At 41.6% G+C, this 15,545-nt stretch overlaps 1 protein-coding gene across 1 annotated transcript in view; it reads right to left on the reverse strand.

Annotated features, from left to right (window-relative positions):
• Positions 1–3,752: 3,752 nt before the first annotated feature.
• The window catches only part of LOC142290539 (fidgetin-like), a 174,824-nt gene continuing 163,031 nt past the window's right edge, over positions 3,753–15,545 (reverse strand). The window contains exons 3-4 of the mRNA XM_075334500.1: positions 7,802–7,903; positions 3,753–6,019 (exon numbers count right to left, since the gene is read on the reverse strand). Coding sequence (XP_075190615.1) covers positions 3,834–6,019; positions 7,802–7,805 — 2,190 coding nt within the window. The 5' untranslated portion in view covers positions 7,806–7,903 and the 3' untranslated portion in view covers positions 3,753–3,833. The remainder of the gene's footprint in view (positions 6,020–7,801; positions 7,904–15,545) is intronic.

A 15,545-nucleotide genomic window follows, 5' to 3' on the forward strand; every position in this document is an offset into this window, starting at 1 on the left:
CAGAAATCCATGTACTCCTAGTATTGGCGCCCAAACGGGGGCAAAGGCCATTTTGCATCTCATACCCTTTTATAGGCCTCTCACAATATCAGACATCAGACAAACATGTGAGATGCAAGACAGACTTTCTTGGATAACTGTAGATATGATTGGTGATCTCAGATCACACAGTCCACAATGTCATCCTCTCACATTTCAAAAGATAATTTTGACTCAAATAATGCATATATCCATGAGTAGACCAAATACAGGTCCCTTAAAGATATAGCTAATTGGGAAAGGCAATTATCATTGGAAAAGTTGTTGATAAAAAAGTCAAAAACGGACAATTAGTAACAAGATGGATGGTAAAATAGAAATTACGAAAAGGACATTGAGAAGACCTGAAGAAGACAGAATATGCTGAACAAATTCTATCCATATGTTCACTATACATTGAAAATGACTAAATTATTACACTAGAATACAAATATGAGATCTGATTTGCTATCTCAAATTTTACATTCTATTGAATCCTAGCAAGAAGGGTTTTTTATACAAGAAACAGCGTTGACATTTGTAATAATGACACTACAAGATATTGTCAATATACAGTCATGATGATTGTGAATGTCACAACACTACTTACCTAGATTGGGTGTACTTCCAACTTACTACACATTACATTGGAGCCAGTCATAGGCTTACTAACGTGAAATCTTTAATCCTCAAGAGCTGTGCACAGTCCCTGAATATGTCAAGACATTTGTCAATGAACAGCATAGCACATTTCAAAATTTTAACCACACTAATCCAAATATATTACATACATTACATCGCAACCCAATATAAGGTTGTACTGTACAAAATGAAATTTGTAGCATCTTTGGTTTAAATCAAAATGAAAACAAGGTATAATTTTAATTATTTTTTGACTCCAGACTGAGTTACAGAGAAGGCGGGAGGCAAGCGATTAAATATGTACTATAAAACTAATAGAACTTTCTATTACAATATTTCAAAATATCATTCACTAACAAACTTTGGTTTAAAGAGAACATATATTCACATGAAAATGAGGCATACATAAAGAGACAAACAAGACCACCAGTGATCAGTAAACAATCTGTTAGGAGAATGAACATTGTATATAGTAGATATGGGTGGGCAGCACTGTGATTTGGCATTCAGTGTAATGAACAGTAATCCCTATCTCTAAACACTTTGGTTTTTTACATTCATTTTTACTCAAACTCTTCGAGATCTTTGGTCATTGAACAAAGTGGTGCTTTTAAAAGTCTTTCATCTACTAAACTAATGATTATGTTATCAATAAATTAAAAGATATAACCTGTATATTGTGTTCATAATCTGAACAAGATATGCATTCATGCTTATCAATAGTATGAGGTTTAGCTATTGTGTGTATGGGGAGAGTTCAAGGGGGTCGAAAAGATCCCTTTGCCTCATATGCACAGACTAAAAACTATAAATGAAATGTGACAGTTTTGGGGGACTCATAACTAGAGATGAATGGACCCGTTGAGGTTCGGTTTTCGGTTAGGCGGTTTCATCTGGACTTTAAATAAAGTTCAGTTCGGGACTTGGACTTGACCCGAACCTCATTGGAAGTCACTGATTGGGCAGTTCGGCTCTCCGCTAGAGATGAGTGAAACTTTGGAGGTTCGGTTCGCTGGCAGCAAACAAACCAAACTTCCACTGGTCCAAATTTGGCCCGAGGAGGTTTGGAATCACTGATTGGCAGCTTGAGTCTCTGCCAGCCATACACAGAAAAACGTCCATGGGAGTGTGGTGGGCATTTTAAAATTTTCATTGTTACACACTACATGTGATCACGCTGTTGTTACCCCAGTCTGTGCCATTCAAGCACTGCAAGCGGCTCGCACAGGGCTGAGCACCAAGCGTACCTGAGCACAGTGTTGCTTGCGTGAGTTATGTTCGCACATTAAGCAACTGAACTCTCAACCTGAGCCCTGTTTTTAAGTTGGTGCTCAGTTTGAAAACCAAGCTTCAGCTGTGCTCTTTTCTAATCTCTGCCCACATACAGCCAGCTATGAACAAAGCACTTCCAGGAGAGGGAGGGTCAAGGTTTTTTCTTTTTTTGGAGGGGGACACACTACATCCGATAGCGCTATTTTTACCCCCAGTGTGAGCCATTCAAAGACTGTAAGTGCACTGGGCCGAGCACCAAGCGTACCTGGGCTCACCAATGCTCGCTTGAGTGCTCAGGTAAAGCACCGAAACTCCGAACTCAAATTTTTTTTTATTGTAAACTCCGTATACGGTACAAACTCTGAACTTTACGGTTTAGGCTCCATCATCTCTACTCATAACAGTTAATGGATTAGGGCTCCTATACTTCATGTGATATCAAGAGTGTTTGACCTAGATGAAAATATAAATGACCTTGACCAACTTTAAACACACCCCCTTTTTATAAATCATTGCAGATTTGGTTAGTTGAGGAACACAACTAAAAACTATATGATTTACATTTTTTACTTCTCTTTCTTTTATATTTCAATGCCAAATAATAATGGAGGCAAGCATTTTAGGAGTCAATGACGAGATTAAAGTAAAGCATTAATGTGAACATTGGTTAGGCTCACAAAAGTGCTTCCTCAACGGTTTGAACCGGAACGCTTCATGTCAGGGCACCTTTGCTGAAAGGGTAATTTTGTTTATATAAGGGTAGGATTATTATCCACTTCTTTTGGATCACTGGATAATACTAGATTTCTTGTGTAGTTACCAAATTATACTATATTACAGTTGTAAACATTGCCAACACAGAAAGACATTTGTGAAATTCCGAAATAAACCCAATGAAACACAGCAAATATTATCCAAAAAGTGGTACTGGCATTGTGTTTCAATCTACCGTGTTACTGACATTTTGAAATCACATAACTCCATAAACACTACAGTAACAATGAAATAATAATAATCATTACGAAAAAAAAAATTAGAACCGGGTGTTAACCTTTGTAGGACATTGTGTTCCTGATAACTGGAGTGAAAGAACTGGCAATACATTCAATCCTGGTAATAACTTCAAGTACTTTTATGGTCTCTAATTCAAATGATCTTGAAAATGAGTCCTATAAACATTCGTTTCGGAAGTAAACTTTTCCTGAGTATTTCGAAATAAACATGAAGAACATAAAAACACGTAAAAAATAAAATAAAAATATAAATGGTTCCTATACTTAGCTAGCAGTGTACTTTTCTTTCCATCCCTTCTTAGTTGTCGGTTCTTGAGCCTTGTACACTGCAGTTGAGTGCTGTCCCTGGTCACCTAATCTAGAACAAGAGTTATCTTGGCTCCCCAAAGTGCCATGAAGGGGCTATCATTGTCTGCTGATAAAAACAATAACGAAAGCAGACCGGCTGTGATGAGCCAGTGGAAGCAAGTCCTTGAGATCATGTTATACTTGCAGAACATCTGAATTCCTAATCACCAAACTACAGTGGCACTGCCATGATTTGGCAATAAATAGAAGATATCCTGAGTACAGTGAAGAGCTACTTTTTTCTCTTATAGGTTTCCATACAATACCAAAAATGTTTCATCTCATTTTTTTTTTCTCCAAAACATTCAATGGTGTGAACATTGCTATTCAAATATGTCAATGTGAATGTATATACACACGCCCGTGTAAAAAAAGATGTCCATCGCTTGACATCAAATTGTCACATTTAAGTTTACAGGGAAAGAAACACGTCTTTAAGGTCTCCACTCATGTTAAGGACTCAACACGCGCACCCTAAGAAAAGAAAACAAAAACAATGCCAGTGTTATGTCAAAGTATTAAACTAATTTCATTCCACAGTTAATGTCTTGAGCCGTACATTTTGTTCCATTCCACATATAAGTCTAATTGCTTTTGGGAAGTACCGGCTCGCAGTTTACAGAATGCTCCCTCAAAGTCTTTGTAGGATGTGGGTTGAAGTTGACCTGAAATACCATGGAGGTGATTAGCTCCAGCTTGCTGGCAGAGTTGAATGAGCTCATTGCCAGAGTAGCCCTCTGTGTGCTGGACAAGTAGGGCCATTTCCCTTTCACTAAGGCAATAGTTTTGTTGAGCCAAAGTGTGGTGCAGGATTTGCCTTCTTGCTAGATTATCAGGGGGAGCTATGTAAAACCGCTTAGCAAACCTATGGTGAGCAGCTTCATCAATATCATTTGGCCGCTGTGAAGTTCCAATAAATATAATGCTATCATCAGTTGAGGTAGCTATGCCATCCAAGAAGGAAAGCAATTGGGACTTCAGATTATTCAGGTGAGCATTTTCCTCACTTATATGGGCAGAAAGTAGTAGATCAATTTCACTAATAAAAACCACAGTAGGCTGATGACAGCTCGCCATGTAAAACACAGTCTGCAAAACTTTTTCACTCTTGTTCTTCCATTTAGAGACAAGTACAGCGCTGTTGAGTTTCAAAAACGTCGACCCCAGCTGGGTTGCAATGCACCTGCTCAAAAGGGTTTTTCCTGAACCGGAAGGGCCAAACAGTAAAATACTTTTTGGAGGTCTGTTGGCTCCAGTGTACGCACCAGGTCTTAAAATTGGCCACACTAATTCTTCTTCAATTGCAGCCTTTACAGATACATGGCCAGCTATATCAGTCCACTGTACTGGGGGAGCACAGTCCACAATTTCATTATTGACCAGTTCTAAAATAAGAGGATCCACATTTTTTAACTGATCCTCTGATGGGTTACAAAATCCTGGTGGTTTAATCCCTGATATCTGCATTCTCTGTGTAAAGACATGTCCTTGTTCATTCCCCCTCCGTTCACCATTAATTACTGGTGGTGTGAACTTACCAAATGCCTCACCAGATCTTAAAGGGGCCTCTTCATTGTATGTAGGTGAAATCATTGCCTTCATTGACTGACTGTTGTACTTTCCTATCTGTTCTTCTTCTGATGGGTGTTTTCCAGGTTTAAAGGGCATCTGAGGAGTTTCACTGTTGCGATTGAAGCCATTGCCTCGGCATTCATTTGGTACATTTTCAGACATCGGAAATGATGAATCTGAGGTAGTCTTTGGTTGTTCATAGCCATATTTTCTGTATTTTCCCTCACTTTCCTCTGCTGTCATATCAAAAGCTTTCCGTTTTAAGGAACTGCTTGACTCGGTGCTCAGAGGAGTGATCGAGATTGGTGCTAAATTAGAACTTTGGTAAGTGTATCCAGGTACCACAGTAGGTCTTGAGGATGCTGTGTGGGGTGGAAGTGGCGTAGGTGCAGCAATACCTGAAGGCAGATAACCGGAAGGATGTGCTGGATGCATCCCTCCATATCCAGGTTGGGTTGCGTAGCTGCTTGAGCTATAATTGTATATTGTGCCAGAAGAACTGTATCCATGAACTAAAGCTGGTGAAGGATGTGTAGGTTGAAGTCCTGAGCTATGAAGAGATGATGGGTGGCTTACTGGAAGTGCTGCAGTTGGTTGACTACAATATCCAGATGGAAGGTATGTGCCACTATAAGTGGAGGTATAATCCTGAGGTACCACAAGACTACTTGCAGGATTAGGTGCTCCACATGTACTACCAGGATAAAGAGGTTCAGGCAAGTTGCCAGATGCAATTGTTGGGCTACCCAACCCAATATGTCCATTGCCTGATTTGGAGCCAGCCAAACTATCATGTATAGAGTTTACAGTATAAGAACTATCAGAGCCATGTGACATTTGCCAAGGTTCAAGGTCACCCTTTTGTCCATTAACAGGTCCAAATGCCCCATCTGTGTAGGTACTTAGTGGTGCTCTCTCATATGGAGAATCTAAGACTCCAGAATACTTTTCTGCATATCTCTTCAGGAGGTTAGAAGCAGTGAGTGCTGATATGTCATCATTTGCCCAGGCATAATTCAGTCTTTGTCTGCTACTTTGATACACATCAGATTTGTGTGCTGGAGAAGAAGTTGTTGAAGACACATCAAGGTGCTGCTCTGGCCATTGGTTTAGGGGCTGGGCATGATCTGGTGTCCAGTGCATCTTCAAGAGAGCTGAAACATAAAAAATGCACATTGAAAATTTGGGTAGCATATTTTGGAAAGGAGCACATTGTTAACTTTCTTAGGAGAGGGCTTTAGGAAAGAAAACAGAGTCAAAACAGCATTCCGTCTTTGGGCACCCATAGCTACTTTAATAGCCAAAGTGGCTGTATATACAGGAATACCAGTAGCTCCAGTTTACACAAAGAACAAGTACATGAATTGGAATTTTCAAGATCAGCCCTAAGGTGAGGAATGTTTAAAAATCAAAAAAATACTTATTTATTCCTTTAATTCACCAAATACAGATCCCAGCTGGCGCCAATAGTGATAATGTCCCATCCATCAGTCACCTTAAGGCTGCAGCCAGTCATTGGTCTCAGCTATGATATCTGCACACACAGGACATGACGGCTGAGACTGGATGGATATGATATAATCACTTTCTCTACTGGGGCAGCAACACTGGAGTGGTGGAAGATTTCTTACTTTAAGGGCAGAGTCACACTTGTGTATGACTCACACGAGTGCAATGTGAGAAAATCTCGCACTGCACTCAGCCCCATGTACACAATGCTGCAGCTCGGATCTGCGGGCTTTTCTTTAACCCTAATCGGACTGAGGAAAAAAATCGCTGTGAGTTTCTCGTCACTCGCACCCATACAAGTCTATGGGTGCAAGTGAAATATCGGACTGCACTCGAATGTCATCCAAGTGCAGTGCGATATACACAGAGGCTGACAATGGAGGAGATGGTGAGATTAATCACTTCCTCTCCTCCGCAGCTGTGATCCGATCGAAGAATCGGAACACATTATAATGACACTCAGCTCACGTTCACAGCAGAGCGGGAGCAGAGGGTCATTAGCATATCGCATCCAATGCTCTCACATCGGATGCCATACACTAGTCTGACTAAGCCCTAAGTCAAATTTTGTATAACACTGGAAAACCCCTCTAAAGGGAACCTGTCACTAGGATTCTGTTATGAAATCTGACAGCAGCATTATGATGGAACAGAGATCTTGATTCCAGTGGTGTGTCCTTTTCTGGTTTGCATCTTATGATTTTGATAAAATCGCTGTTTTCTCTGGTGTAGATCTACCAGTTCTCTGAAGGCTGACGCTTTCTGTGTGCTCTGTAAATTGGCAGAATGCTGCTAATTAGTGGTTAAATAGAGGAGGAGGACTACATGACATGAGACAAATAGTCCTCTAGTGTTAATCTCCTGCTGATAAAATACTGATTGTACTGAAACTGCAGTACACTGCCCAGTAAGTGATATATCACTGGAATTAGGATCTCTGCCCCTACATTATGCTGTTCTCAGATTTAATAACAAAAATCTGCTGCCATATTCCCATAAAATGCCATTACATGTAGCTAAGAATTAAAGTTGGTCAATACGTTTACCACTAAACCTGACGGTATAGCTCGGTATATATTTGGGCCTTGGGATTGGAAGATAGATCTGAGCATGATTACACACTCTCACAATCACATCTCCAGTGATGCCTGGTCTTCTGGATTTTCACAGTCATGTGTATCAATATTTATTACAGAATCTAGAGTTTTACAAAGTGTGACAATTATTTTACATAAATACAGAACAAAAACAAATTTGGGCAAGAGAACAGTACCGTTTGTATTATAAAGGATAGAGAAACAGGGAAAAGTTTTTGGTAAGGAAACATTTCCAAAGTTTTTGCTTAGTAAACGCAGGCATCACTGTCATAGCACGCCTGCAAAATGCATAATTAACATGTCTTAATGGCATTGAAAAAGTACACTTACCCATTAAATCAATATTTATTTATCTGGTTGAAGTGCATTTCCTGAGAAAAACGATCTGCTCCTAAATCACATATACTTTGGCGTCAGCTGCAAACCACAGATCTGAAAAAAGAGAAGGGAGATATAGATGAATTTAATAAGTACACCCAGCACTTTGCATACATTGCACTATACAGGTTGGAGCATTGCAGAAAAAAACCCCATACAATCACTCAACTCCTCGCCTAAATGCAACACAAACATATCTATATAAAAATGACCAGCAAAACTATGCTTATTCCTTTTTTTCTGGGATGAACACTAAAGGGGCATGACCTTCTTCCTGTGAAATAATGGAAGATAAAATAGCTTTTAGTGTTTTCTGATGCATAGTTGAAATGTTTTGATAAAAATAATTGATAAATCCTATGATATGACAAGTAGAGATCAATGGTGTCAAAAGGGTTCACCACCATAATTTATGGCTACAAAGAAACAGTTAATACAGCAAGTAGGACGTCAATTTATTAATGCTCTTGCTTTGATTTCTATGGTAGAGCAAATGTAAATTGATCAAGGACCATGAAGCTTGAACTTAACACAGTAGTTAAAATGTATCAATAATTTTGTAAGATGCATGAGTTTACAAGGAAGTGTAAAACGTGCAAATTGTGCCAAATGTTGTCAACGTGGAGTAAAGGGGGCTTTACACGCTGCGATATCGTTAATGATTTATCGTCGGGGTCACGTCGTTAGTGACGCATATCCGGCGTCCTTAGTGACATCGCAGCGTGTGACACTTACGAGCGATCTTAAACGATCGCAAAACAGGCAAAAATCGCTGGTTTTGGAGAGGTCGTCCTAAAACCAAATATCGTTGCATGTTTATTAGCGATGTTGTTCCTCGTTCCTGCGGCATCACACATCGCTATGTGTGACACCGCAGGAGCGACGAACATCTCCTTACCTCCGTCCATCGGCAATGAGGAAGGAAGGAGGTGGGCGGCATGTTACGGCCGCTCATCTCCGCCCCTCCTCTGCTGTTGGACGGCTGCCGTGTGACATCGCTGTGACACCGCACGACCCTCCCCCGTAGAAAGGAGGCGGATCGGCGGCCAGAGCGACGTCGCTGACCAGGTATGTGCGTGTGACGCTGCCGTAGCTGTAATGTTCGCTATCGAAGCGATCAGACAATATCGCACGTATGACGGGGGTGGGTGCTATCACGCTCGACATTGCTAGCCGATGCTAGCAATGTCGCAGCGTGTAAACCCCGCTTAAGTGCTCGGCATAAGGCCTAGGACACACGGCGATAAAGACTGTGCAAGTGGAATGTGATAAAAAAAATCGCATTCCACTCGGACCAATATTACTCTATGGGGCAGCACCCATGAGTGATTATTTTCTCAATCCTAATCGGACCAAGAAAACTGTTGCAGCATGCTGCGAGTGGAATGCAATCCTGTTCCAATCGCACCCATACATGTCTATGGGGTGAAAGAAACATCGCACTGCACTCGCAGGACACCGGCATTACGCGAGAGCAGTGCGATTCTTGAATCAGCCGTCAAAGGAGGAGTTAGGGAGATAAATTCCTCTCTCTCCTCTGCAGCGCCGGCCCTCCCCTCTGCAGCACCGCCCCCCCCCTCTGCAACTATGGTCTGATCGCACGATCAGACCACAGTCGCATGACACTCGGCTCCCACTTTGCTGCGAGCGTGAGCCAAGTGTCATGCGAGCACCCGCACATATCCCCGTATGGCCTCGGCCTAATAGATGCATTTCTCTTCTTTACTTTAAATCATGGAAGTTTAACCTATAACAATATGGAGCCATAAAGATCACCACCAAACTAGAAAATTTCATCTAAATTTTATTAAACATAAATACAGACAAACAAAGTCAATACAATATTGGTAAAAAAAAGTGCATAGTGCAGGACTACAAACAAACTAAGGTGCCTAATGCCATGTACCAAAAGTCCATAGAGGGGGATTCGTATCTCCAATAGGGTATTTATACACATGGTAAAGTCAGATCAATCTAACCACTATACTCTATAGGAATATAAATACAAACACTGTTTAGTACACTCACCCATAGTAATCCCAGTTGGGATATGGCACTGTTATGAGCCCTACGCGTGTTTCACTATGGGCTTCCTCGGGGAGTTTCCAACTTGGCATTATGCACCTTAGTTTGTTTGTACTCCTGCACTATGCACTTTTTTTTTTTTTACCAATATTGCATTGACTTTGTCTGTATTTATGTTTAATAAAATTTATGATTTTTTTCTACTTTGGTAGTGATCTATATGGTTCCATATTGTTAGAGGTTAAAATTCTGTGGAGTAGCTTTTCACAGCTGTATCAGCAAATATATGAATCCTTGTTCCCAGCTCTCACTGGCGTTTACTAGGAAACGTCTTATAGGTTTTCAGATGTGTTTTCAAATCATGGAAGTTGTAATAGTGCAGTAAAATTTTGTGGCATAAAAACGTGAATCTACAGGATTCCAAAAATTCCTCACGTACTTGTTGAAAGTGTCTTAAATATAAAATAATAAAAGCCCACATGTATTTCATTTAGTACTACAATGAGGAATATTTATCACGTGTTTAGTCAAAGTTATAAAAATAGAACTATTTATCTGACACAACACAATGGACAAACTAGATATTTTTTCCATACATTAAAGGGAATCTGTCAGCAGGTTTCTGCTACCTGATATGATAGCAATATGATGTAGGCAAAGAGATTCTGAATCCAACAATGAATCACTTAGATTACTGGGAGTAGCTGTTCTGACACAATCAGAATTTTTAGTTTTAGCAGTCTACCAGAGCTGAGAGAGCGGCCTCTGCCCACACCAGGCGCTGTATAGAGATTGTACATTGACAGTGAAGTGTCTATCACAGCAGGAGGGGTGTCGGACTGCCCTGCACTTTGTAGTCTAAGCAATGATAAGGGATCTGCTGCTTAAACAAACATAGCAAATAGACAACAGATCAGACTGTGACAAGACAGGCATCCCTGGATTTCCTATGTTAACCACTACAGTATTCTGGCTTCAGTTTACATAGCAAAAACCTGCAGACAGAATCCCTTTAAATTATTGTTGGTGTACTTACCACTAGTATTTTGTAGCAAAAAATGAATGCCATTTAAAAATCTGGCATATTCCACCACTCTTAAGGCTGATTTACATGCAGCGACATTGCTAACGATGTTGCTGGTGAAAGCACCCACCACCGTCAGTTGTGCGTCACGGGCAAATCACTGCCCGTGGCGCACAACATCGCTAGGACCCGTCACACTATACTTACCTGCCTAGCGACGTCGCTGTGGCCGGCGAACCGCCTCCTTTCCAAGGGGGCGGTTCGTGCGGCATCACAGCGATGTCACATGGCAGGCGTCCAATAGAAGTGGAGGGGCGGAGAGCAGCCGAAAGAAAGTGACGCCCACCTTGTTGCTGGAGGACGCAGGTACGGAGTTGTTCCTTGTTCCTGGAGTGTCACACGTAGCGGTGTGCTGCCTCAGGAACGACGAACAACCTGCGTCCTGCACCAGCAACGATATTTGGGATTAGAACGACCGGACAACGATCAACAATTAGGTGAGTAATTTTGATCGTTAGCGGTCGCTCGTATGTGTCACACGCAACGACGTTGCTAACGAGGCCGGATGTGCATCACGAATTCCGTGACCCCCAGCGACATCTCGTTAGCGATGTCATTGCGTGTAAAGTCATCTTTAGTCACATGTCTTTATTTACAAATGTAGAGTATCATTCAGATGTTCATTTTACACCTGTATGTTCTGTGTTTTTCATGGATACAATATGTAACAATTATAGTTTATGGGGCCATTCACATATCTGTGTTTTTTTTTGTGGATGACAAACTCATAGAGACATATACGGCAGCAGGGTAGCCTTGCAGCGCTGAAGTACATGGGTTCAAATTCCACCAAGGACAACATCTGCAAGGAGTTTGTATGTTCTCCCCGTGTTTGTGTGGGTTTCCTCCGGTTTCCTCCCACACTCCAAAAACATACTAGTGTGGATTTTAGATAGGGACAGTAATGGTGATGTCAGTAAACCTTGTTGAAATTAATGGAGCTATATGAGTAAAAGAATAAGGCTCTGTGCGCACTGGGAAATGGAATTTTCTTGAGAAAATTCCGCATGCTCTCAAAGATTACCGCACCCGCGGTAAAAAACCGCGGGAAACCGCACCCGAAAACCGCATGCGGTTTGCCGCGGTTTGCTGCGGTTTTACCGCGGTATTATTCGCGGTATTGGCGCGGTTTTGCCGCGTGCGGGTTGGGATGTGCTTTATTGCATTCAATGCAATAAAGCACATTGAAAAAAAAAAAAAAAGTCATTTAATTCTGAGATAGTAGATCGACAGAAGAATAGATAGAGGGATAGATAGATAGATAGACAGAGGGATAGATAGATAGATAGAGGACAGATCGCTGCATTTCCCACGGTCGGCAGTGAGTTCACATTACCGGCCGTGGGAAATGACCGGTAATTACCTCTGCTGTCTGCTGCTTTCATTCAGCGCTGTGTCTGTGACAGTCGCGGCTGGATGGAAGCAGCGCAGGACCTGTGGATTACGCCGGAGCGGTGGATTACGCCGGAGCTTTGGTGCGGGAGGGGTTAATAAAATGGTGAACGAGGCTTGTTTGTTTTATTTAAAATAAAGGATTTTTCGGTGTCTGTGTTTTTTTCACTTTACTTACGGGTTGATCATGTCAGCTGTCACATAGACGCTGCCATAATCAAGCCTGGAGTTAATGGCGGTGATCCCCCACCATCATTAACCCCTTGTATTACCTTGCTGCCACTGCTACACGGTGGCAAGAAGAGCCGAGGACACGACGGGTGCTGCCGCATAATGCATGCGACAGTGCCGGGGCAGCTGCGGCTGATATTCTCGGCTGCCGGAGGGGGAGTGAGGCGGGGGACATTAACCCTGCCCCTCTCCCTCCCCAGCCTGAGAATACCGGGCCGCCGCTGTGTGCTTACCTCGGCTGGACGGTGAATATGCAGCGGAGCCCACGTTCTTTGTTTTCTATATTTCCGTTTTCTTTCTATGTGTGTTCTATGTGTCTGTGTCTATGTCTGTGATGTCTGTGTGTGTCTGATCTGTGTGTGTTTACTCTCTGCACGGCTTCCTCTTCCTGTAATGACATCACTTCCCTGCAAAACCGCAGACAGGCGATGTACATTACCAGAGGTAAACCGCGAAATACCGCAGGGAATAACGCAGGAAAACGCAGTGAACCGCACAGAATTTGCTGCCTGCGTTATTCCCTGCGGGATTTCATGATTAACATTGGAGTCAATGGAGTGAAATCCCGCAGTGATGTGCGGAAAAGAAGTGACATGCACTTGTTTTTGCTGCGGGATTCCCGCAGCAAAACATGCAGCTGTCAAATTCCGCCCAGTGCGCACAGGATTTTTTTTCTCCATAGGATTTGCTGGTGATTCACTGCAGAGATGTTATGAACATTTTCTGCAGCGAAACATGCAGCAAATCCGCGGAAAATCCGCGGCAAAATCCGGTAAGTGCGCACAGGGCCTAACACCTGATTTTGATCCAAGTTACAGATCAAAATCATCCACACAACTCTATGGTATGTAATCCGTGTATATAGATGAGCCGACCCATGGAAGTTTGGGTTCTATGGGTTCAGCAGCACTTTAGATAAAGTTCTGTTCAGGACCCGGACTTGACCTGAACCTCATTGGAAGTCACTAATTGGGTAATTCAGGTCTCAGCCTACATGCAGCCAGCCATAAGTAGACTACTTCCAGGGAAGATAAGGCAAGGGTTTTTCAATTTTTTTGAGGGGTTTACACTACATCCAATAATGCTGTTGTTACCCCTAGTGTGAGCATTCAGAGACTGCAAGCAGCTCGCACTGGGCCAAGCACCGATTGTACTCAAGCATAGCGCTGCTCGATTGAGTGGTTAGCATACATAAAGCAAAGGGCAGAGGGAAAGCTGGACACACCCGAGAATGTGAGTCACCATACATCTATAGAGTGCTATGAAGAAGGTAGGTAGACTGCAACACGAAGAAGAGAAGAATCGGCACATCCAGGAATATAACATTTTCTTGCTTTATTTCCCCATTAAATTAAAAAGTCCATCTTAACATAGTACCCTGACACGTTTCCGGCATGAAGGAGAGCCCTTAATCATACGTAAAGCACCTGATCTCCGAACTAGAACACTGATTTTTATTTTTTTTGTAAGGTCTGTGTCCGGTGCGAACACCGCACTTCACTGCTCGGATTCGCTCATCTCTATCCGTGCACCATTCGTGTGCTGTCCTGCTTTAAAATTGCAATGTTCTGAAGAAGCTTTGAAACTTTTTTTTTCCTCTATAGGAGAAAATCACTGATAAAAAACACTGATAGGAAAAATGAGCTAAACAAAAAATATTTGAAGCATTATTTTGCATAAAAAAAAAAAATCACTGATGTCTTAATTAAACCTAAAGTGCAGAAAGGGCCGAGCACATAATGAATTTGGCCCATGTTATTTGTTTCTATTTTCTAATTTTATTGCCTATTAAAAAAAAGAAAAAAAAAATTTCGGGCAGAAATTCTTGCCTGCCTGCTCTCCACGCACTCTGAACAAAGCAACTAATGAAAGCAATATGGAAGAATGTTAATCACGCATCAATGTCTGCAGGATAAGTAACTTTAATTGCACAATTTTTCTACTGATCAGTTTTCCCCCCTACAAGTAATGAACAGAGACAAGATTGAGAGACTTGCTGAGGGCAAAACAAATTCCAAAATTTCAGCGCTGGCAAGACCCTCCCCCGTCACTTTGTTGATTATATTACAGGCATACAGATCTGTTCCTATGCACAAAGTATTTCTTGCCCTCTGGCTAGGAATACTGGCTTTCCCAACATCTGCATGAGCAAGTCCCTCTGGGCCTATTGTTGTCCTTCTGTGTATTTTATCCATTCGCCTTTTTCATAAAGACCATGGGGGATAGCCAAACTAAAGGGGGTTGGGAAGCGCCCGTGTACTATTCACTGGCAGTACGGCTTTTAAGCTACTTTGTGGCTGCAACACAATTAGATTACCTAATGCTTTAATTGACTTATACAGCATCGCAGCTTCCATTTTGGATATCAAAACTACACAAGAGGATTTAACCAGCAGCTCTGCAAAGCTTTATCCAGCGCTGCCACCGTTTACTTGCCATTATTGAAAGTGCCACAGATAGGTAAACGGTCATTAGTGATGGCAAAGCGTATTATCCCAATAGATCTTTTTTTCATGAAAATGAGGCCAGGTTTTTCTATTGAAAGTTCCTCTTCAATTATGGGATGATTTAGGGAGGGAGAGTTTAATCTTATAGAAAGTGTCCTCAATGGTTCTAAAACCAGGACATCACACACAAGAGGAGCTCTTCTAGGAACAGAATAGATGGGCTATGTCCCAAAATACAGAAGGAGGGTGATTATTAAATACTATTTTCTTGTGTGACACATGTTAAATGTCAAAAGCATTAATGTTTCACATTGTACACATCTCTATAAAAAAAAATACAGTCATGCCGAAAGTTTTGGCATCCATGAAATTGGTCCAGTAAATGCACTATTTCTCAAAAAAATGATTGCAATGACACATTTTGTTATTCATATGTTTATTTCCTTTGTGTGTACTGGAACAACACAAAATAAAACAAAGAAAAAATGGCAAATTGGACATAATTTCACACAAAACC

This window comes from Anomaloglossus baeobatrachus, chromosome 2 (genome assembly GCF_048569485.1).
Source record: "Anomaloglossus baeobatrachus isolate aAnoBae1 chromosome 2, aAnoBae1.hap1, whole genome shotgun sequence".
NCBI lineage: Eukaryota > Metazoa > Chordata > Amphibia > Anura > Aromobatidae > Anomaloglossus > Anomaloglossus baeobatrachus.